Source organism: Ostrea edulis, chromosome 5 (assembly GCF_947568905.1).
Source record: "Ostrea edulis chromosome 5, xbOstEdul1.1, whole genome shotgun sequence".
Taxonomy (NCBI): Eukaryota; Metazoa; Mollusca; class Bivalvia; order Ostreida; family Ostreidae; genus Ostrea; species Ostrea edulis.
This window is the reverse complement of record NC_079168.1, coordinates 66,326,795-66,352,177: the sequence shown is the minus strand read 5'-3', so window position 1 is coordinate 66,352,177 and position 25,383 is coordinate 66,326,795. Positions and strand designations below refer to the sequence as shown.

The window sequence follows — 25,383 nt, the reverse complement described above, 5'->3', positions numbered from 1 at the left end:
GATTCTATACTACAAAGACGAAGCCTGCATAATAAATTGACATAATGTGTCCTTCTGGTTCTTGAGAAGAGCTTACAAATAATTCCCTATATCTTCTTTTTCAATACTTTAAACCTCTCTTGTAGCTACATGTACATCCACCAGGGATCAAGTAGTGAAAAATCTTCAATCTACACTATATAAGGATGCTTGCATGTCTATTTCACAGGTGCTTGGGTCATAATATATGAATACACATCTAACCTTATACATATTTACATATGTATAAGGTTAGATGTATATTCATATATTATGACCCAAGCACCTGCACTCTATTTGACAAATTGTACCATAAATGGTTCTTACAAAGAAGATTTTTAAAGAATTTTTTCATATATTCCTATGTGAAATTTAAAGTTTCTTTTGTGACCCCATCTGGCCCCTGAATGAAATTGTAAATTTACTTGAATCTTCCATATATATGAAAATTTCACACAAGTTATTTTCTAAACACCTCAACCTATTTTAACTTCTTCATAACTTTGGTAAAAAGCCATGCCCCCTTTCAATTTGAGATAGTTAAACTATCTCATACTGAAAGGGGACAGGGCTTTTTATTTTAACAAATCTAAATCTTCTTCATCCAAAGATGCTGTGTGGTTGCTCTTGGTGGTTCTTGACAAAAAGTTGAAAATGTGAAAGCAGACAGACATACTCTGATAAGGTTCAATATTGTGCTTTCAGATCAGGTAAGCTAAAAATTACATGCCACACACTAGTATACAAAGATGTAGGGAACACATTTCAGATCTTCCTATGTGATAGACAAAAACAAAATAAACAATTCATTATAATTCCAAAAGCAACAATGAATAAAACTAAATGCATAGGCTAGTTTTTACACATTCCTTTCATAAATGCTAAATAAAGGAAACTTATATACATTTTATCTTGTAAACTGAAACAGATATATAATAAACAATATATCTATTCATCACCTGAAAATATTTCCCTAGTAAACTGTTATGCAAACTTATAGCTTTTCATTTTTTTTTATTAAAAACTTTTCAAAGACACAAGAGCTCATATGAATATTACATGCTTCCGTTGGTGTTACCGTTTTTGATTCATAATTCAGTTGTGCAATTTTAACATCCTTTATGGCATTATAATTTTTTTGCCATTTTACTTGTTGGGAATAAAATCCTGGATGTAAGTGACCTTCACCTTTTTATTGGCCCATTGGGAACATCATACATGATTCTGAAAAAAAGCCTGTCTCGCAGTAAGCCAAATATTTCCTCATCTTCCATCAACTTCCTCTGATCCTTGACCATAGGAACCATTCCTCCATCCTTCTGCAGGAAGCAGGGATTACTGTGGGTCTGCAACACACATATAAGTAAGAATTTACATCAGCTCCTAATCATTCAATATAAAACATGAGGCTCATGGGTCTTAAGCCACCAGAGTATCAAAAATTGTTTTATAAATGTATATGCCGCCTTCTGTGTGGCAATACTGAAAATTTAGATTAGATTAAGATTTAAAATATCCGTGATGATAGTGAAAAATATAGGGGATCTACTAATCAGGGCAACCATAATGTTAAAAAAAATTGACCCCTGACCTTTAAATCAATAGGGGCCATCTACTTCTTAAGTAAAACCAATGCACCAAGTTTGGTGTCAAGCAAAGGCTTCTCAAGATATTGATCAGACAAAATCTTACTACATTCAGTTTGACCATTGATCTTTGAGATTGTGACATAAAAATCAATAGTGGAAATCTACTTCTTAGAGGAACCAGTTTACCAAGTTTGATGTGTGTCAAGCAAAGGGTTCTCAAGATACTGGGCAAACAATATTTTACTATGTCCAGTTTGACCATAGACCTCGCGACCTAAAAATCTATAGGGGGCATCTATTTCTGTACCTAGTTTAAGGTAAGGTTTGTGACTTTAACATGTAGCCAAGAAAGTCATGTTGCATATCAGTATGTTCAGTAGGAATTTATCTTTAAAAATTTTACTTTTAAAAAAAATTGCCCATGTCGTTAAGTAAAAATCGTGACTGATGTTGCCATATACATTAAAAAATGCAGGTCTGTACATTATGTGAAGTTGCTAAACAACAAAATACAAAAGATATAATTAGTTTACAATGCTTCTCAATTTTTGTGTAAAATATTGAGCATATTCCTATCATGTAATTAATGTAATAGTCTATGAATTGTTCTGTAATCCTGGTGGAAGTTCATTGAACCCGATTGTGACGTACTTTAACTGTGACGTGTTGAGTTATGTAAAGTACCAGGTGATACAGGCTGACGTCAGTGAAATATCTGTCCATATGATTTTGGATATTTCGCCAACATCAGCCTGTATCACCCAACACTTTATGAATATCTTGTTTACGCACAATATCTTTTATACAAAAGTGTTTATGGCAATGTCAGCCGCATTTGCATTTTTTATTTCAGTTAATTCATTCCATGTATAATAGTTCTGATGATGACTGCCTCATGGTCAAAACCGGTCAACCAAATAAATTTTTTGTGCATTTTCATGCAGTGCTTCCCAAGGTCTTCTGGTACTTACTGGACATTTGGTCCAGTAATGGTCGAGTTATTACTGGACCAAATCACATTTTACCTGACCAAAATTTTATCTGCAAATTAACCCCCTATTGTTGCCCCACCTTACCCTTGGGGGCCATGGTTTTGACAAACTTGAATTTACACTATATCAGGAAGCTTTATATTTCATGTAAATCTGAACTTTCTGGCCCAGTGGTTCTTGAGAAGTTTTTTAAAGACGCCCCCTATATATTCCCATGTTAACCTTTGATCCCCTATTGTCGCCCTACCCTACCCCTGGGGGCCATGATTTTAACAAAATATCAGGAAGCTTTGAATTTCTGTCCCAGAATGGCATCGGCGACATACTTTATTAGCCCAAGCATTTCACTTCAGATTCGTCAGTGGAGTAAACACCAGTGTTATGAAATACACAGTTTTTTAAAACTCGAGCAATTCGCGTAACTCAAATCAAACGTGTTCATGTTGTTAAGTACTTCTTGATCAGTTTAAGCGCTTTATTTACTTGTTATTTATTACCTAATTCAAACGCTTCAAAGACGTCTGTAATTTCACGGGATATTGCTCAATTGTATTATCACCCTCTCGGGGGGAATTGAAGATGATTGCAAGTTTGATAAAAATTTGAGTTAAATGTAAACAGATTTTCTGTTTGCATTGACTAAAAATCAGAGTAAATTTTGGGACATGTTGCTAAAAATTGAAAATTTATCTGATCATGTATTTCATTGGGGAAAAAAAATCATCGGACACTTGGTCCAGCCAACAACTGATATTGATCGGACCAAAACAACCGGACATTTGCCAATGTCCGACGGACCTTCGGATTCACTGTTCATGATGTGTTGGTGATCTGTTTTATTTCTTTATTTTATACTTTGGATCCAGACTCTATATTGAACGCCACATGGTATCCACTCATGAGAATCTTCCGTGAATCAAACTTCCAGGTGTTGGTCTCCAGCTCTATCTTTATTTAGGTACTAGTTCAATACTTATTGTATTAGTCCAAATGTATCATATTTTGTTACTCAAGGGGAAAGATCACAAGATCTTTGTCTGATAAAAATCTAAATTCAAGGAATTCAGGGAAAGAGCAAAAACACCTCAGTCCTGTCATATGATTTCAACTTATATTTTTCTTTAATGAATAAGATCTTAAAATGTACATTTAAAAAGATATTAAACAAGAGGCCCATGGGCCACATCGCTCACCCGAGTCACCTTGACTCATATTTAAAGATTTTCCCTATATATTCGCATGTAAAACTTTGATCCCTATTGAGACCCCAACCTACTCCCGGGGGCCATGATTTTTTCTAAATTGAATCTGAACTAGGTCAGGAAACTTTCATGTAAATGTAAACTTTTCTGGTTCAGTGGTTCTTGAAAAGAAGATTTTAACAAACTTGAATGTGCACTATGTCAGGAAGCTTTCATGTAAATCTCAGCTTTTCTGGCTCAGTGGTTCTTGAGAAGATTTTTAAAGATTTATCCTATATATTTGTATGTAAAATTTTGATCCCCTATTGTGGCCCCATCCAACTTCCGGGGGCCATGATTTGAACAAACTTGAATCTGCACTATGTCAGGAAGCTTTCATGTAAATTTCAGCTTTTCTGGCCCAGTGGTTCTTGAGAAGAAGATTTTTAAATGACCCCACCTTCTTTTTGTGATTATCTCCCCTTTGAAAGGGACATGGCCCTTCATTTGAACAAACTTAAAAGCCCTTCACCCAAGGATGCTTTTGGCCAACTTTGGTTGAAATTAGCCCAGTGGTTCTGGAGAATAAGTCGAAAATGTAAAAAGTTTACAGACGGACAGACGACGAACAACAGGCGATCAGAAAAGCTCACTTGAGCTTTTAGCTCAGGTGAGCTAAAACCTATGTGTACACTTTGTGAATAAACAGAAGATAAGGTATATAGTGTATATCAGTACGATTTGGATCAACATTTCCAGGAGGAGTGGGGGACCTTAATGAAAACTGTGTGAATTCAGTTTTTTATTAGATATTGCCTCCGAAACCTGTCCAGTTGAATTTTTTAAATGTCAATTCTTTCGAGGGGTTTCGAAGAGGACTACATTTTGTGGCAGAAGGATATGCATAAACAATTATCAGTTCAAATAACAATTATCAAAGACAAGTGTATGAAGCACAATCTTCATCTTCCCTTACTTACAGGTGTTAAATACACAAGACAAGTGTATGAAGCACAATCTTCATCTTCCCTTACTTACAGGTGTTAAATACACAAGACAAGTGTATGAAGCACAATCTTCATCTTCCCTTACTTACAGGTGTTAAATACAGTTTTCCATTGTCCACCTCTAGTATACCATGATTTCTTGAAACCCTTTTGTCTACAACCTGCAAGAAAGTGAAACTTCTGTTATCAAAATCTAATTTACAAACCAAGTAGTCTGATAATATACTTTTCCCCTCCCATTTCTAATATTAATGAGCACTGAAAAGATGCACAGAATAAAATTCTGTACTTCAAATAGTGACTATTTTTCATCCATGTGAAATGAAATTATGTGTGCAAATGCATAATATCAATGTTGTTGCCATGACTTTGTTTACAATAAAATCATGCAAATCTGAATAACCGGTCAAGTGATCAGGGTTAGGGACATAAGGGTACCGGTATATGTTTTGGGGACTGCAGAAAGTTTTGGAGTAAACTTGCACTACCTTTTCCCTGACATTGTGCTAATTCATGTATCTATTTTTATTGAAAAGGCTAAAACTGAAAACATGCAGTATTTGAAATTAACATAGACCAAGTCTATGTCAAATGGCACTGGTCTATGCCAGTTGTAATTGAGATAGACCAAATTTATGCCCATGTTCTAAGTTTAAGTAGAAAAAAATACTGAATAGAAGAAAAAAATATGACAAAGTTTTGTTTAATTGTGGTGTAAAAATTGCAGCATGCTCAAAGAAAACTTATCAATGTTCCATTTTGTGCTTTCTAAGTACATTAGAAGTAAACAACATTTTAAATTTGTGTTATTTTTATTCAATGTTATGGTCTATGGCTCTATGCCAATTTGATGAGGTCTATGTAACATTGTTTTGGCCTATCTATACCAAGTTTTCAGCAACTTTTGATCACTGAACATGCATGGATCAGCCTATTGTTGAAGTATGAAGCTGCTGTCATTTCTGTATTGATATTTCATGACAATATGGCAAAATTTAAAAATGCATTCTCTTTTAGATTATTTAATGAATAAATAGAAATCAAAATACCAACAACAGACTCCCACTTGGACAAGATCTGTCATTACAAAGTGTTTTGGGTTTTAAATTAATACAGTGCACCACCACGGCACATGATGCGCCCATCAGATGTTTATTCATTATAAACAGATGAAAGTGCATCATATAGAGGCATGTAAACCTTAATTGGTGCATAGATTGCACCAATATCTTTGCTTTTAGGTCTGAGGTAAAACCAAGATTGATTGATGTTTTCCGCCACACTCAACAATTTTCAGTTATCTGGTGGCGCCCAGTTTTAATGGTGGAAGAGAGAACCCAGATACAATGTACCTGGGAAGAGACCACCGAACTTCCGAAAGTAAACTGGGAAACTCTCTCAATTACCGGTGCGAGCAAGATTCAAACCCGCACCGAAAGAGGTGAGCGGCCGTGTGATTTTGAATGCAATGCTCTAACCACTCGGCCACAGAGGCCTAAGATTATTCCTTGTAATGTGTCTATTGCACATTGTAATGTAATATATCTATTGAATTGTTCAAATAATTTTTAAAAAATTCATTTTATTACATATATTTAGATAATGTCTTTCGCATGGTATAAATCACTTATTTTGCATTGTACAAAGATTATACTCATTTATTAGTCTTTAACTGGACAGACATAATTTAGCTCTTATCAAAATGATTGATTACATTGTTTAACATCACTCTCAAGAATTTTTCACTCATATGGAGATTTCACCATTGCTATTGAAGGGCTGCAAAATTTACACCTATGTAATAAGAGACGACTTAATGGGGCAGTCCTTTAGATGAGACAGCAAAACCTTAGGCCCTGTGTCACAGCAGGTGTGGCATGATAAAGATCCCTCCCTGCTCAAAGGCCGTAAGCACTGAGCATATACCTAAATTTTGCAGCCCTTCACCGGCAATGGTGACGTCACTGTATGAGTGAAAAATTCTACAGGTGAGACTTTACATATAACCAACCAACTAAAGAATAACGAATGTTAAGTTGTGGGGAAATTGCACGAGACAACACCATCCTTAGTAGTTGGTGAGGTTTAACACTGTCAAGAAGTACACAAATAATAATACACTAAATAGTAAATAGAAAAAATAAATTCTAAAAAATCCAACCTACCCACCCTACTTTTTCAGCAGGTTACAGTAAACACACTTTTTTCTTTTTTGCTTAATCAGACAGACAGATTAAACTGCTATAAACACCACCAGCTTAGATAAGCATTTCCATGAGATAATTCCTCTATATGTATGTTAAAAACAAAATAAGTATTCATATTAATTGTTAGCTACATTTTATGGGGGAAAATGTGTATTTCATGAAGTAATGATTACATTACTAATTACTCTCTATTAAAACCCTGGGGATCCGGATTAGAAAAAGTTAGAACAGATCCTCAGTCTATTGGAGGAGACCCTAGAAACCGAGACCAGGTAGGACACAATAAAGATCCCTCCCTGCTCAAAGGCCATAAGCACCAAGCAGAGGCCTAAATTTTGCAGCCCTTCACCAGCAATGGTGACGTCTCCAGAAGGATGTTAAACACTATTTAAACACTTGATTTTTTTAAAACGCATTTTGAAAGTTTTAATGACCTGATTTTAAGCTATAATTAACATAAAAATTTCTATACAGATGCACAAAGTGACAAAGTTTGCTGATTCTAGGAATCATATCTACATGAGCCTAAAAAATATCATATCATCTTATAAATTATAGGTCACAGAGATCTTGATTTAGGGTGCAACACACCTTTATCTTAAGATGCATTAACTGACCAAGTTTGATGATTCTAGACCAAATTAATAATTGTCCTCTTACAGGTCAGACAGGTTTAGCCAAATCATCTTAATCAAAGTTCACAGTGACCTAACTTTAAAGTGTGACCTATACCCAAGATGTATCAGCTGAAAATTTTGATGATTCTAGGTCTCATAGTATTTAAGTTACGGGCCGGACACAAAGCAAGATGGATGGACAGACAGGATCGCCGTACCATAATGCGTTCCATCTAAAGATGGACGTATACTAATTAAGTACTCCATTACTAGGGCTGTGCTGTGCACCGAAAATTTCGGTGTACCGCGATTCATACCATTCGATTCGATGCACCGATTACAAATTCCGGATTTCGGTTCGGTTTAGATTTTACAAACACCAAAAACAACAAATATGGCATCCGAGTGATGTGCAGAACATGTGGTTTTTTATGCAACAGAGATTTAAAGCACTACTGTGTTGAGAGTTAGCATTTTCACCACTCAGATACCAACAGAATATGGTCCGTAAGATCATTGCAGTTTATCTTTACATGACATAAGCATTTCCGTCAGTGGTGGAGTGAAATCAACATCGTAGGTAATGACACACATTTGACAGTTGATATGAGAGAAGTAAATCAATAAAGGAGATATTTTCAAAGACTCTCAATTGATAGAATTGTTGAATTTTTACATATCAATGAAAACAATATCATATACATTTTAGATTCACTATAGATTTGTTTAATAATCCAAAACTTATGCACCACATTAATATTAAACAAATTTTAATAGACTGTCAGTGTTCTTTTTTTATCAAAGTTATAAAATGTCATTATAAATAGATATGATGTTTACAAATGACGACATATAGTTATATAACTTGAATAAAATCAAATTAAATATGCTACTCATTAAAATTGTTAATTTTTGTGCTGTAATTAGATAAATTGGACCTAACATGAACCGAATCAAAAATAATCGAACCGTGCTGTTCTGAATCGAACCGAATCGAGCTAACCCTGAATCGTCCCAGCCCTATCCATTACACAAGCTCACACACATTAACAGGTTCAGTCCAAAGACTATTTCTACCTACGTAGCTACTTATAGCTACATAAGTATTTAAACCTACTCCAGGTAGCTATTTTTACCTACTTTTTCTTTTACTTGCATTTCGTGGCCAAACGCAGGAACGGCGCAATATGGTGTGTACCAAATTTCTTGATTCACTTACACTGACGATGAATACCACAAAAATATTGGACAAAAAATGATTACTTTCTAACCTTTCAAATTTGCATCAATAACAGCACCCAGTTCCATTTTCTAGTAGCTTAGGATCATAGCTATGTGATAAGAAGTCTATAGTGTCTTACAAATCTGTATTAATTTTAAAGTTTACCTTCATGCATTTTTACATTAAAGGTTTTTGGGGCGAATTTTCATGCATTTCCTCTGTATTCTCCACCCTTGTAAAGTATTCAAATTTACACTCCGAATTTTGCCGTGCACATGCACAACATGATATATAAAACGACTGATCTGTTTAAAAGATGCGCCTTAACTAATCACATGCTGAAACATGGACAAACCGCACTTATCGATAGCTTACATAAACTATTTAATAGCTGTTTAGTGGGAGGTATTTATCCTAATCAATGGTCATATGGTACTATAACTTTACTACATAAGTCTGGTGATGCTCACGACCCACACAATTATCGTGGAATAACCATAACTAGTGCAATAGGTAAATTATTAAATAGTATCCTCAATAGGAGGCTAGAAAAATTTCTTGAAAAGCATAAAATAATTAATGAATGCCAGATTGGTTTCACAAAATCTGCAAGGACATCAGACCACATGTTTATTCTTAAAAATATCATTGAAACTTATTGCCATAATAAAGAGGGGCGAGTATATGCTTGTTTTGTAGATTTTAGAAAAGCATTTGATACTGTCATACACTCGGGTATCAAATACAAACTACTCAAATTATGTGTTGGAACCCAATTTTATATGCTTATTAAAAGTATGTACAACAATAGTAAATCATGCATTAAGATAAAAAGTCATCATACAGACTTTTTCCAAATTAAACTCGGTGTAAAACAGGGAGACAACCTCAGTCCCAACTTGTTTAATATATTTATCAATGATTTACCAGATTACTTCAAAGATGCAAGTGACCCAATAGTTCTAAACAATAAAATAATACACTGTTTAATGTATGCAGATGATGTAATATTACTGTCACACTCAGCAGTTGGTTTACAATGTAACCTTGATAAATTGCAAAAATTCTGTTCTGATTGGTGCTTGAAAGTCAATATTGATAAAACTAAAGTTTTAATCTTTAACAAGGCAGGAAGATTTCTCAAGCAAAATTTTATTTTGGAGAAAAGAGAAATACAGTGTGTCCCCTCTTACAGATATTTGGGAATATATTTCAATACAGCTGGAAATTTTTCTAATGCTCAAGAGGATCTGTACAAAAAGGCAATGAAAGCATATTTCAAACTACATAAAGATTTTTTATCATTACAACCTAGCATTAAAACATCCCTTCATGTCTTTGATCACACAATCAAGCCAATTTTACTTTACGGCAGTGAGATTTGGGGAATTTTTAATCGCCCTTCTTTTTTCAATCGCAATGATATCTCCTTACATGATTTTTACTCTAAATTAAAATGTGAAAACCTCCATGTAAAATTCTGTAAATTTATTCTAGGTCTTCATAGAAAAAGCTCAAACTTTGCAACACTATCCGAACTTGGCAGGTTTCCATTACATTTTGATGTAGTGAAAAATATAATAAAATATGTAAACAGATTAGAAAATCTGGGTACTTCTTTTCCTCTACTAAATGCTGCATACATGCAAAGTAAGCATAATGCTTGTACATTAAAATCGCAGTCATGGTATGGTGTGGTGCAAAAACTGTTTGGAATTGTTGGAATTAGAAACAATCATATTGCAATCAATAACCTATCAATTTTTAAGAAAAAATGTAGGAATTGTTATGCAATCATTATTTGAAAGAATGGGGACATATCAGAAGTTTACAATATGGAAAACTTGAAACTTATGTTAAATTTAAAACTAATTTTGTTTTTGAAAACTACTTAACACTCTTACCACCTGCACAACGCAAGATTACGTACATCAGCGCACAATTTACCAGTAGAACGAGGTCGTTATTCAGGAATCCCTAGACATTTAAGATTTTGCACAAAGTGTTCTTCTTGTAAAATTGGTGATGAAATTCATCTAATTTTTGAATGTTTAACTTATAACTCACTCAGGCAGAACATGTATGAAATTATAAAACAACAATGTGAACATTTTTCCAGTCTTGACAACATGAATAGATTAATATGGTTACTCAATTGTGAAAATACTGATGTACTTGTAGCCCTTTGCGATTTGATTAAAGAAGCAATATAAAATGAAACATGTGAAAGTTCAAACCAATATGTTTATACATAATTATGCACTCCTTGTAAACATGACATGTTGACTTAGTACCAATGCACCGTCCCGTGGTATCTTTTGCATTCCATTCAATCATATGTACTTGTACTACGTGCCTATTACTATTATTATGTGTCATTGCATATATTGTTATCATTTTCTTCCTGTGAGTATTTCTGACTGTTTTGCATTAGGATACACGGTGGTACTTACATATATTACATCAAGTAATGTCTCGTGTTATGTACATTGTCTAAGCTCATACTACTAGTATTACTGTATATTATGTGTGAACCATATGAAACCATATTGCACATATGCACTCATTATAAACATGACATGTTGATCTAGTACCAATGCACCGTCCCGTGGTATCTTTTGCATTACAGTGGAGTTAATCATATGTACTTTACTACCTTTACTATTATTACATGTAGAGTTGTTATGTACATGTATATATATAGACATCTATATATATATATATATATATATATATTTTTTTTTTTCCCCCCTATGTGTATTTCTGACTGTTTTGTATTAGGATACACGGTGGTACTTACATATAATGCAAATAAGTATTATCATGTTCAAACGTCTCATGTATGAACATTGCTCATACTAATAGTGCAGATTTTACTCGTTTTGTTTTTCTTTTTATCGTCATTGCACATTGAAATGTTAACAATCATGTATGCTGTATGCCCGAGAGGGCCCTAATTTGGAAATAAATCATATTCTATTCTATTCTATCATTTATTTATATTTTCAAAAATGGGTAAAAGTAGGTAGAAGTAGCTACTTTAAGTAGGTTTAAATACCTAGGTAGCTATTAATAGCTACATAGGTAGAATTAGTCTTTGGACTGGACCTGATTAAGATCCTCTGTATTTTTCAACAGGTAAACAGGAATGCTAATTCCTGTCAAATAACATTTCAAAATGAAAAACACTTGTTAAAACAAAGTATTTAACTATGAAATCATTTACATATTTTATTTTTTAGTAATTAAAACACTCAAACAAAAGGAATTTTGCTCCATACACATATATTTTTGCATCAACATCTTCAAATTATCAATGTTGTTGGATTCTAGCAAATGAATAACGGAACATGCAATATGAAAAAACAGATGCTATATAAGTATGAATAAACGTACGTTTAGGAATGCACCACGACCGATGACAGTTTTCCCATTGGGAACATCTATCAAATCTCCTTCCTCGGGTTTTAGTTTTATTGACGTCATTTGGATGTTTGCAAGCACCGATTGATGAGAAAATGGAAGGACAAAAATGAAACAAAAGAACCGTCGTCTAGAATATGTTCATTTATGTCTTGGGTACGCTATCAGGAAATAAAAGAGCTAAACAAAAATTGCATTTGTGCAAAAAGCACAAATATTTAGAACTGTATCATGACGCTTTTTCTTCAAACCGTCTTCAACGCTTATTTTGTCTTCTATGACAGGAGAGTGCATAAGCGTGCCTGCCAATAGACCCCGATCCCGATCCATATATAAAGCAATTTATTGAGTATTTTAGACAGGATTTAACAAACACAACTGCATTTTTTAAAAACAAGATAACGGTTTAAAAGTTGCATTAAGGACTGGAATAAGATGTTAACGTGATGAACGGCGCCTGATCATTTCAGTACCTGATGACTTGGGGATCTGAATTTGGGGACAATGAACAAATTGTACGTGAACGGTTTAGAAATTCGCCATATTTTTCACATAGAATTATATTTTCTTAAGATATTGTTTTGAAATCATTTTGATCCAAATTTAAAACAAATATATCAAACCAACAGATTCATAAAAAATTACGTTTCAATATTTTACACGTATGGGAGAAAAACCTTTTAAAAATATATTGTTAACGCCTTCACCATGGAGGATGGTTGACTTTATGATCTAAAAGCAACCAAGAAAACCTATGAATTTCTCTTTTGATCTATAAGCCTGTTGAAATTAATATTTTTACGGTGATATACTACATCATCACAATGGCTGACTTACTTGAAATTATATAAGCAATAAAGTAAAGTAAGTAAAGTCGGCACTACATACATTCAACAGGTCAACACAAGCTCTGTAGAGCTTTTTAACTGACTATAACTATTTTGGCTTGTTTCTCAATCTATTTCATGTATAAGACATTGTTTGTAAACATTATCGAATTATTTACGAATAAATATTGTTTAAACTAACTATCTCTCAATATTTCTCTACCCTTTTTCAATATAGCATGTAGATCGAGGGTTCGAGTCCAGCAGTGGTTTAAACAAAAGTCAGATTACTTTCAACTAAAACGTACTGCATTTTATTTTTTAACTAAATAAAGTAAATTTTTAAGTTTTCAATTTCAAACTATTGTTGTACATATTCTCCATTTTCCCTCTAGTGTGTCATTCGTCCTTAATTAAAGGCACAATACTAACAACGCAAGTCACAGGCATTTAACGGAGTCATTAACGTAACTGACGCGAAAAAGGGTGTAATAAAGCGGAAGAAATGTACAATTTGACGAAGTGGCATACTAGATGGCATAATAACACGAAACAAAGACGTATATAGAAATACCAAGATAAAAACCGACTGTGCATATCCCTTTCATATTACATGTGGATATAGTAATACATCGTCGGAAACCCACTACCGGTCGACCGACCGTGGGTTTCCGGCAATGATAGTAATATAGCAGGGTTTTTGGTTTTTTTTACTTTTTAAAATGTTATGTGTGTAATATTTTGTCATTTAAAGTTTAAGCGAAATGCTTAATCAGTTTTTCTTTTCTTTTACACAGCTAGTTAAATCAATAACCTTCATACAAAAATATGAGAAAAGGAATTGGAATTTTCTAGTTATTACCAAGGCCCCACCACTGCCTTAGGGGCGGATCCAGGACTCTTAATTATATTTCGATGAAAAATTGGAACGGGACCCATATTTTGCTAACTGATGGATAAAGAGGTTATGAATATTCGAATATAATACATGTGCATGAATACGTACACGTGGAAAATCTATATGAAATACACTGCAGAAATGTTATGAGGGGGGGGGGGGGGGTAATTATTTCTTGTTCTTTAGCAATCGGGCCTGGGAGGTGTCATGTCATGAAGTCAGAACAATCTCATTTACATTGACTTAGGATCCATGTAAATCACTTTGATGTACTTAGTGCACTTCTGGTTCATGAAAAGATTTTGAAAGAAATATAAATATCTTATAAATCTCTTCAAGTTGTCATATTGTAAAAAATATGAATTTACATTTCATAGGATACTTGCATATTACTTTGACAATCTGTACACCCAAAGTCAATAAAAGCGTGCAATTGAGGGTTTCAAAATCATAGTTTATCGACCATTCAAAATATATATGGTAACATGCGTTTATTAATGGTAAATATCTGTTGAACACTCACCTCAAATTGTTTCAAGTTAAGTATGATAGATTTTTTTTTACAGTCGGTCAAAGTATGGTATATTTTTCGAGATTTTTCTCACATGTAACCTTCGTTACTGAGTCCTTGACATGATAATATGTAAGATAAACATTAATTTTCCATGTATTATTCCATAACTTGTATTGGAATTGACTGAGCATATATTTTTCTAATTTGCGAAAGACAATAAATACAGGTTTTCAAAGAAAATATTTAATCAACACAACAAGAAATTATCTGCTGTAAAAGTCAGCAATAAGATTTTAAGAGCGCAAAATAAACGACTAGATATCACTTTCAATATCTTTGAAATGGCAAAAAATAAAATTGATTAACAAATATTCTCGAACAGTTCAATATGTTTGAAACATGAAAACAAAAGACTAGCAATAGATATAGAACGATAGCTTTTTTGTATGTAAATGAAGTAGCGCTATAATTATGTAACGTATGTTTCAACACTTACATAACAGTACATCCATGAAAATATTATGCCAAAACGATGTCACCATCAGTTATTCTTTACGATTGATGTTGCAAAATCATAACGACATCACTTAATTCAATGGAAATACCAATTTTAATAGAAATATAACGTAGACAAGCAAAATTTTTTACCAAATGTGTCTTTTCTTCTGAATTTATTAATTTGCAATAAATGTGCGATTAAAACAAAAGTGATAGATTGATGTTTCGCTATATAAATGCCAATGATTCTTATAGAAATAACAGACACATATTTTGAAACCTGGATTGCTCTTTGTTATAATAAACAATGAAAGTAACGTATGTTTCTTATTTTTCCTTTCATTACTATAAACACATCATTTCTATTCAAAAAATGGAAAGAATCATATGTACCCATTTCTAACAATCTGTTTACAATAATAATATAAAGAAAATGTTTAATTTCCCAACATTTTGATTAAATGTATACCGAATCTTATGTTTTTGTTGCTTATTTTGGAATACCTTTCCATAGAAACTGTCAGTATAATCCACCACGCGGCGTTATGAATGAATATTTAACGTGAACCTTAAGACATAGATGTCCCCTATTAATTTTGAGGTCAAAAGGACAACGGTTAAACTACTCTGGACATACGCTATTGTCCGTTGAGAAATCTTTCCTTGATAGACATCAAACTTGAAACACTGGTGCCCCTTATGAATAGATGACCCCCATTGGATTCCAAGTCACAAGGTCAAAGGTCATACAAAATTACTCAAATGACCAGTTGCTTATAAGTATTTTGAGAGACAAAACTTACATGTATCATTATGGTAGCCTTTGACCGGTAGTTAAACCTTTATTTTCACCGTCTATACAGACATTCTACCTTTTCAGTATTGCCACAAGGGGAGGATATAATATTATTTCTAAAACATTTTTTTCATGGTTCTTATGTTTTAATACATTTTTTTTAATGGTAGTTATTCTGTACTTCTACTCTCGCAAGCGCCATTTCTGAAAAAAATAAATAAAAAATTAAAAACAAGTAGAATAATATTACGTAACGGAATTTCTGGTAACATATGTTACACTCAGATAAAATATTTTTGAATGATTTCTCTATAAGATTGCATAGAACAATCATCAGAGATTAGTCCCTTCATTTCTAAGATATATTATGAAAAGATGCTGAATTCTAGCAAATTGATAAATGTAGAGTTGCATAGTTACATGTATCATAAATAGGACAGGAGCAGAGGAAAACATGGCCTGTATTTCTTGCAGAGGATATCTGTATATGCTAGTGAATACGGGAACAATAACACATTTGTTTCTTCATAACATAGTTGATATTCAACAAACATATCATTAATGATTATATTTTGTCAATATGTAGTTCAATATTTGATGTCTAATCAAGCATTTCATTAAGTAGCATACGTTACTTTGAGTAACGTATGTTACCAGCATTCTACTCAATGTAATTCTTACACCAGAAGAATTTCGAGATATTTGGAATACGATATACATTCTTTGATATCAGAAGAACAAATTCAGACCAAAACATTCCATCTGCTTAATCAATATTGTATATCATACATTGCAGTTGTTGTAACAGTACTTACCGTAAGAGAAAATTAATCCTAATTCTCAAAGTTTAACACGTATTGACTTTCAAACTCAAATGTTCATAGTAGACGTTCATGTCGTATACAACACCATGCAGAGAGAGAGAGCAAAAATACGCCGGAAATTGTTCTATCATTCCCTTTAATTAATTTCTCGGTAACGAATGTTACATCACGAATGTTACATCTTGACACGTTTGTCAAATTTCAGACCAACCAATGACTTCTGCAAAAGAAATGTCTATATTTTCATTCTCTGTACACTACGAGATTTTCATAAAAGGGGTAACATTTGCTCTGCAAATACGTTTTCTTAAAAAGTTTATTGTATCGTATGTTACATTTCTAAAATCGGAATGCAAAATTTTGAGAATATGATGACTTCTTCTCAATGCCACATCCAAATATCGCTTGATGAATATTTTGCCACAGTTTTTGAATATTTTAGCGCCAAAATAGATTAAAAACATAAAGATAATACGAAATCTTTGTCCATACATTGGGTGTTTAATTGACCCTATGATCACAAAATATAATCTGGCGACATGGAGTAATATATACACCACTGCTTAAAATCATACGCAAAAGTTGTTTAACTTTTATTGAATGAAAATTTAGGAAATACAAATGATATTAACGCAAAGAAAATTTAAAAACACGCTCTCAGATTTTTATATTTGCTTGTTCAATTTTAAAAATTGAGTCGGCGACAGTCACGTACGTTACAAAATTAGGGTATCTACGCTTCCTACCAAGTTTATAAGTAAAGGGGAAATAAAAAGTATACCATGCCTAGGGAGGCTATGGGTCCATGAATGTATAGCACACAAAATATATGATTTGGTATAGCTTATTTTCTAATAAAGTGCCGGCGACATCGATTGCACGCTTTTATTGACTTTGAGTGTGACATATCCTTGTGGTTCTTCTAACCCCATTGTGGTTCCATCCTGACTCCAGGGATCATGATTACAGATTTGATCAAATGTTTACAAATCTTCCTATAAGTGAGGAAGCATCTATACTACTTACGGATTTTCTTGTCCAGCGGTTCTTGAGAAGATTTTTTAACAGCCAGTCCTATTTCTTTCCCTTGGAAGGAAACACGGTGATTCACTTTCATAGAAATTGCCCTATATTTTGATCAGGTAAACGGAGTTATCCGTAGTCAAAATTAGTGTGCCAAGAACGGCCTAGCAATCGGTATGAAACACGTATGACAGCATTTGATCCAATGGTAGGTTGTATTGGCAAACTAGATCGTTATAACGACCATAGATTTTGTAAAATGCTGATTTTAAACGAGACTGTTGAAACCCCTGCACTATAAACTTGTTTGTCTTCTCACGTAGAAGTCTTTAAATAAATTCTGCTCCATAAGAATATAAAAACAGGTCAGTTAACAAAGGAGCACACTTTGTGGTGCCCATGGGAATTCCAACAGACTGTTGGAAGGCCTGATCACCGAAGACTACGAATATATTATCAATGAGGAACATCAGCATACATGTACATGTATTTATTTTTTTTTTTAACTTCAGAGTACTTGTGCGTGGAATCGGAGTGGTATTTAACAAAGTAATTTTGTGGATGACTGATCACTAGATATGTATATTTCCTCTTTCCATTTTTGTAGAAGAAGCAACTGTCTATGATGTCAAAAAGTCTAGTCTTTAATTCATCGTGAGGAGTGGTAGTGCAAAGTGTTGAAAAGTCATACGATTTGATGTTGTTGATTTGAGAAAAGTTTTGCGATTTCAAATTTACTAAAAGTTCTTTAGATCTTTTTAGAATGCACATTTGATTTTCACCACTTCTGGCATATATGTAGTGGCACAGTAAGTTTGAAGTTTCTCCTTCACAGCTGTTAATATTTCGAGAGGAGCAAAGATAGGGCTTGGGAGAACATATACTGGATCCAGCAATGTATCTTTGTAAGGGTTTTGATGAGTTAAAGAATCCAGTATAGGTATGGTAAATCATATTCATCCGACCCATTGACTGGGATATTAAATGTGTCGAAAACTGAAGCATGGTTTTGAAGAGTTTCATCATTTGAAAGGGCAGTTAGGAGTACATGTAAAAGTACAATTACCAAAATTGAAATTAACGCCAAGCTCATTTAAAATACGGTTGTAAAAATGAGCCTTACAAAGACAATGTTGTTACAAGCTTTGTCAGCGGGAACCAAAACATGTTCCTCATGTAACCTATCTAATTCTTTTATCACTTCTGGTTTACTAAACACAAAAGGATAAATGGTACGTACTTTTTATTTGTTTTGATGTTCCTCTTACACTTTTAATCCATTCCGACAATCTATCAAGTTCTTCTTTTTCATATTTAGCCCATCGCATGGGATAATATTCGGCAGAATTCATAATAGAGATGAAGTTTTGTCACCAATTGAAAGACCGAGGTTCTTTGTATTTAGGACCTTTTAGAATAAGTGATTTGAGGTCCTCGTTTTCAACTATATCAACATCACCACTAATGACATGTCCAGCTGGACTATAGTTGAAAGAAGACGAAGAACACGTAGGTGGGTTAAGCATAAGATGGTCTATATCTAGGCACTGCAAAGTTTGTTTATAATTAAAACGTTTGGATGCAGCAGTAGAGGTATATTTGTAGGAAATACAGACGTAGACTAGAAATATGTTGAAATACACGACTGAAATAATGTTGCTTATAATTAAAAAGTTTGGATGCAATAGTAGAAGTATATCTATAGGAAATACTGGATGTAGACTTGAACTGGAAATAAGTTGGAATACACGACTGAACCCTTTTATAACGAAAAATGTTGCTAATGTTGACGGCATCTATTCCTTTGTAAATTTAAGCTTAAGGAACTGGCGGCATGATTCGGAAGGAATATCATCCCTGACTCGCGGTGTTTTAAAGACCTTGTGATTGGCAAGATCCATTCTGGTGTTGAAAAACTAGCTTTGGCTTCTTCAAATAGTTAAGGTATTTAAAATAGTAATGTTTTGTGTGAATATGATGTGAACCTAATTGTCTGTTGACGTAAGGTAAAAGTGAATCAAGGGTGACATATATGAGGGCTGTTCCATATGTAATGTGTATTGTACGATATCTCAAAAGCATTCGACTCAAACATTACATCCCTTCAAAGTATTCTCCGCGGTTTTAAATGCATAATTTCAATCTCTGAATCCATTTCTGAAATGCGTCACGGTACGCTGATTTAGGTAGACCTCTGAGGCACTGACTGATGGTTGAGTCAAGGGCTTATCGGGACTTGTAACGACGACCAGATAAGAACTTTTTAATTAAGTTTTGGAAAAAGGTAAAAGTGGCATGGGGCTAGATCTGGAGAGTGCGGTGGGTGTCGCAAGACGGTAACCGTCTCCGACTTTAAAAATTGCTTCACAAGCTCAGATGTATGTGATGAAGCATTATCATGAAATAGACGAACATGCCTAAATCCTGACACAGGGCGTCGTTTATGATCATATTTATTGAGCCTTTTTAGTATAACATCTCAGTAATACCGACATGTAACACTTTAGTCCTTCGGCACCGGAATTTGTACGGCTATACCACCACATGAGCAGAATATGCAATAAAGAACCCTCTTTGTGCTTATGGTTCTTTTGGCAACTACAGGCCTTCTACCGTGTTTAGTTAGCCCTATTTTGTTTCCAATTTTTCTTAATGGTTCGAAATAGTGAACCCATGTTTCGTCACCAGTAACAATGTTTGCAAATTGTCTTTGATTGGATTTGGGAAACATTTTGAGCAATTGCTTAGCGGTTTGTACTCGTACCAATTTTTGGTCATCTGTCAATATATGCGGTATCCATCTGACTAAAATCTTTCGTACTTTCAAAATACGCTTAAAAATGAAATGCATCTGCGATAGCGATAGGCCAACAGCTTTGGCAATATGACGAATTGTGAATGTTCCATCACTTTCAATTATTTCCCTGACTTTTGGGACATTTGCCTTGCCTGTTAGTCACAGGTCGGCCAGATTTTGCTGCATCTTTGACGGACTCTATGCCAGTCAGAAATTTCTTTCTCCACCTACGAACTGTCTCATAAGATACCTTATCAGACCCATAAACTCCCCTCAATTCAGTAAAATTCTGTATTAACGAACGACCGAGTTTTGTGCGAACTTTTATATAAGGTCTAATTTCTTCAATATTCTCAACCCGTTTCCCAACCATTTGTACAACAATGGTCAACGACTGGCTCTATTGAAATGACCATATATAAGTTCAAAATTATGTGGAGCTGAAGGCTCATGTTTATACCGTTGGAAAGGTATTGAATAGAGCTATTCAAGTGTATCATCAGCCACGAAATCGTGCAGAGCGTTATCGCGCTGTAGTACAATACACATTACATATCGAACAGCCCTCGTACTTGGTCTTTTATTTGAACGATGTCCATGACCGCGTTTCTGTCTTTGGGTATTTGGAAAGAGTCCCATTACATTTACGTTATTTCCTTGTGGATTAGTCAAATTTCCTTCATCATATACATCCATATGGAAAGGCAGTACCTAGACTGCTAGAGTCCTGGTCCAGTATTCTTCTCGTTGTCTATGAACAATGGTACTTAAGGTTGGATTGGTTGTATCAGGGACCTATATACTTAGTATATAGGTCCCTGGTTGTATGATGGTAAATGTTTTCTAGAATCCTGACCCTCATCGACTAGATGGAGTGGTCAGAGGAATTAAATAGCTTGTAAAGAAGTTGGTTACCACCATTATTTCTTTGAAATTTGTGCCCCAATATTCTTTTATTAAGTGAACCGTTAGTTTCTCCCACATAAACCAAGCCACATAGGTTACACTCAATAGTGTAGACAATGTTAGAAGTCAAATTATCAAAAGTTCTGGTATAGAAATAACGTCAGGTGAGATTACTATTAAATGAATTCATGACAGTCTTTAATTTGGGTATACAACTTCATTTCTGTACCAAAGCTGACAATCTGATGATTGTACATGACAAATCTTTGATATCTTGAAGGATAATCCGAGGGACTCTAACCGATCTTTTAGAGCCCGTGTCCTTTCTATACTGGGCAATGTGTCAGCCAGTATTGTCTCATTATTGTTTATATTCATGAAAGAACATATATCGTGCGACAAGTACCCTAAGGGACAGACTGTCCACCAGCAGAGATACAAGCAGCTTGATGGTTAAATGAAAGGTGAAACAGTGATCAACTTATAACTCCTATAATCATTGGAACCCACGGGTTTTCTCTCCGTTAAACTAGGTTCTGACGATGAATCCCTATAAGCAATACCAAATAGAGAGTTGGACAAACATGGACCCCTGGATGTACAAGAGATGGGATCAAGTGCATAGGAGGAGTAAGCATCCCCTGTTGACTGGTCTCACCCGCTGTGAGCCCTATATCTTGGTCAGGTAAACGGAGTTATCCGTAGTCAATATTAGTGTGCCATGAACAGCCTAACAATCAGTATGAAACATGCAAGACAGCATTTGATCCAATGATAGGCTGTATTGGCAAACTAGATCGTTCTAACAACCATATAATTTGTGAAATGCTGATTTAAAACAAGACTGTTGAAACCCCTGCAACATTAACTTGTTTGTCAGTAGCCTATACATATAACATACCACAGAATGAGCAACATATATAAATTTTACTTGGAAAATCATTTGAGCTTTCAGTTCAGGTGGGCTAAATATTCTATATTAGAAAATATATAAATTTCTTGGATATGTACATGTAATTATAACAAAATTTTATAAATGCATGAATATTATCATGATTATCATAAAATTGAAACGACATTGAACCTGAGAACAGAGAACTTTCAAAACAACTGTAGAATATAACACTTAGATAAACTGAATGACAAAATATTGGATAAGGATTTCATGTTCAATACACAGGAGCACCATTTGGATACTGAAGATTTTCAATTACTCCTTTCCCAAATTTTAATTCCAGAAATGCTTTCACGTGATTTGGTGCAGACACATTTTGCCCAATGAAATTTATGAGTGACAGAGGAGTGAGAAAATGCTCTGGAAATGAAATGTCTTGCTTGTGGGTCTTGAACCAAAAGTCCTTTGTCATGACACCATTTTTTAAATAAAATGGGAAAATCTGAACATAGTTCCTATTAGTTCTACTGTAGTGCACTCGGTAAAATTCCCCTTCTTCAGCTTTTTCCCATAAGAATCCCTTTTTATCCTGATACTCATAATTTCCTGTCTTTACTAACTGTGAACACTTTGGAATATCTTCCATATAAATTCCAATATCAACACTTGTATCCCATGGAATGATATTGCCTGATCTTGCAGCACCCAGCAAACTTCCACCCTCCAACCAATAACGCACATTTGTACTGTTAAAAATCTTGAGAACATGATCAGCTGTTTCACGGAGAGCCTTCAGACAGCAGGGTGGGGTCCATTTACCCATGGCTAAGAAGTCCGGAAGGTCATTGATCACAGAACTATAACAGCGTTCAGTGTGCTTGTCACAACCATAATAAAACTTCTTCTCATGGTCTTCATCAATTTTATACACAAGTTCCTTGATTTTAAACTTTCTGAATAATTTATCCTCTCTTTTCTTTTGTTCATACTTAAACCGCTCCAGGCTACTGGGATCCCTGAACCCTTTTCTGGGTACAAATACGGAGGGAACATAAACAAATGATTTCCACCTCTTAACAATAAACTGTATGTATAAAGATTTTGTTAATGGAACTGTCCATGGACTTGGGATTTCTGTTAATGTTGTTGTGCGAACTATAATGGCTTGATCACCTTCAATATAATCACAAAGTCCTTCGAATCCTTCAAATTCAGTTATTTTCAACCGCCATCTTTGCAAGTTAATTTGTAGTCCTGGACATCTTAACTTATCGCTGCCAGTTTTCACCGCAAACGCCTGAGAAAATTTGGAATGATCAAAATCTTCAATAAGTCTGTCAAATATAGTTTTATTATGTATTCTAGCTCCATCTGGTATAAAAATAACATATTCTGATGTTATGGCGTCTAGGATTTCATCGTCTGTATGCCTTTTATTATTATCCAAATCAAAGTCTAGATTGAAAATAGCTTGAACATTAAGGCGTGTGAAATCAATATTCGGATATGGTGAGTGGTCTGTAACAATATATATTGGCACGTGATTTCCCAGCACGTTATGAATATGGTAAACAGTGGCCGACACATCATTGTCATAATCTTCAAACTCTCGTATAACCACCGAATATGAAGGGATTCTCTTTGTGACATCCTCGTCAGTTCTTTCAGTTTGTAAAAAGTAATACAGAACAATCACAAATACAACATTACAAGTTAAAATGCATAATACAAACTTTCTCTTTCTAAAGCACTTCATTGCACTCAAACGAAAGTAGGAATAGCGCTAAGTGACAAAATGAAAGTAAATGGGGAATGTCGATCTCCATCAATTCGGTTTTAATTTTGCCAGTGTATCTAGTCGAATTCTTAGTGTTATTATTTATTCACCAAATAAATTATAATATAAAATATCAATGAAGATAAATATTAGGATTTTAAAAAAATTATTCAGTTATTTCATCGGAATCGGAATGCTAAAGAATATTATCCCTCATCAGGCGGGAATTCAAACGATGTTTATGTAATATATATGTAGGTTCTGAATGATGGAAATCGAAATGGAAAAAAGTGAAGGTCCAAATGATGATACCCCGGTGGAAGATCAAGAAAAGAATGTGCAAGAAGATGCTAAGGATGTTGATGGAAAGCGTATGCAGTGTTTGAAGCAGAGTCTTGATCTTAGTCTTGAGAAGTTTTATTCCTCTATCAAGTATGCACTGAATGTACAACTGTCAGATCAATAGTGTAGTATTGTAAATGTACAGTAATCAGTGATTCATTTTGAAAATGGTTATCATGAGTCCAGTGGACTCCCCTTGATTACAATAATGAGTCCCATGCTAAAATCAATGAGTCCAAATTTCATTCCTTCAAACAAACAGCCTGACAATCACAGGTATAAACAAACCAAGTTAAGGAAGAAGCTTACTGTTGTCACCTCCTTCTAGGGAATTTATATTTTGCTTTTTATTACAAGCCATCAGATAATTCATTTGCAGAAAATTCTTATTCGTAGTTCATATTGCAAAATGATTTTCGGATGAAGAAAATTCTCAAGACCAAGTTCATGCAACTGATCAATCAATGATTTGAATTTTAATAGTGGTGCAATGTAAATTTTCTGATACTAACCAATCCACACACACAAATAAGTTTATGATCCGTCAAGTTCACGCGTCTGCTTAAAGTTGAATGATGGAAGTTTTTATTCCTAGCTACTTTGTTCATGCCATTTAGTTTTTCTGTGTTGTGTGCAAATGCTGCAATAATAAATTTTTCTCCATTTTCTTCATTTTTCTCAAATCTTAGCGAAGAATAAAGTGTAAACCATATTTGGTGACATTTTTTTTCACCTTTCGAATTTTCTCAACCTCTACTTCTTTTTCAGGACCGACGTTTGATTTCGGGGACTCCGCGTTTGTTTTGTTTTTTTACCCGTAGTAACTGACAATATTATCATTCACATCACTTTGCAAAAATGTTGTTAACTTTCCTTGATTAGACTTTTTTAAAGTAAAAAAAAAAAATTGGTGGAATCGGATTATATGCGAGGAAATTCTAGTTCCCAGTTTTGTTTACCCGCCGTAATGCCATATATATCATTTTGTTTCATTGGTTAATGCAATGCGAGTTGACCAATGAAATATCAT

General features: G+C 34.1%; 3 protein-coding genes across 7 annotated transcripts in view; 1 reads left to right on the top strand and 2 right to left on the bottom strand.

The window, feature by feature from the left end:
- The window catches only part of LOC125649801 (aprataxin and PNK-like factor), a 42,675-nt gene extending 30,112 nt beyond the window's left edge, over window positions 1-12,563 (bottom strand). For 2 of the 4 annotated variants that reach the window (XM_056165178.1, XM_056165179.1), the window contains exons 1-3: window positions 12,230-12,563; window positions 4,877-4,948; window positions 1,207-1,364 (exon numbers count right to left, since the gene is read on the bottom strand). In XM_056165178.1, the coding sequence (XP_056021153.1) occupies window positions 1,207-1,364; window positions 4,877-4,948; window positions 12,230-12,319 (320 nt within the window). In that variant the 5' untranslated portion in view covers window positions 12,320-12,563. The remainder of the gene's footprint in view (window positions 1-1,206; window positions 1,365-4,876; window positions 4,949-12,229) is intronic. The other 2 variants (XM_056165181.1, XM_056165180.1) reach the window with 2 other exon arrangements.
- Window positions 12,564-22,249: 9,686 nt separating this feature from the next.
- On the bottom strand, window positions 22,250-24,024 carry LOC125649808 (ribitol 5-phosphate transferase FKRP-like). The gene has a single exon (XM_048877608.2). The coding sequence runs from the start codon at window positions 23,988-23,990 to the stop codon at window positions 22,509-22,511; it is 1,482 nt and encodes a 493-aa protein (XP_048733565.2). The 5' UTR covers window positions 23,991-24,024; the 3' UTR covers window positions 22,250-22,508.
- A 185-nt stretch (window positions 24,025-24,209) lies between these two features.
- LOC125649825 (uncharacterized) overlaps window positions 24,210-25,383 on the top strand; it is a 10,601-nt gene continuing 9,427 nt past the window's right edge. Inside the window, exon 1 of one of the 2 annotated variants that reach the window (XM_048877635.2) lies at window positions 24,210-24,443. In XM_048877635.2, coding sequence (XP_048733592.1) covers window positions 24,277-24,443 — 167 coding nt within the window. In that variant the 5' untranslated portion in view covers window positions 24,210-24,276. The other variant, XM_048877636.2, reaches the window with a different exon arrangement.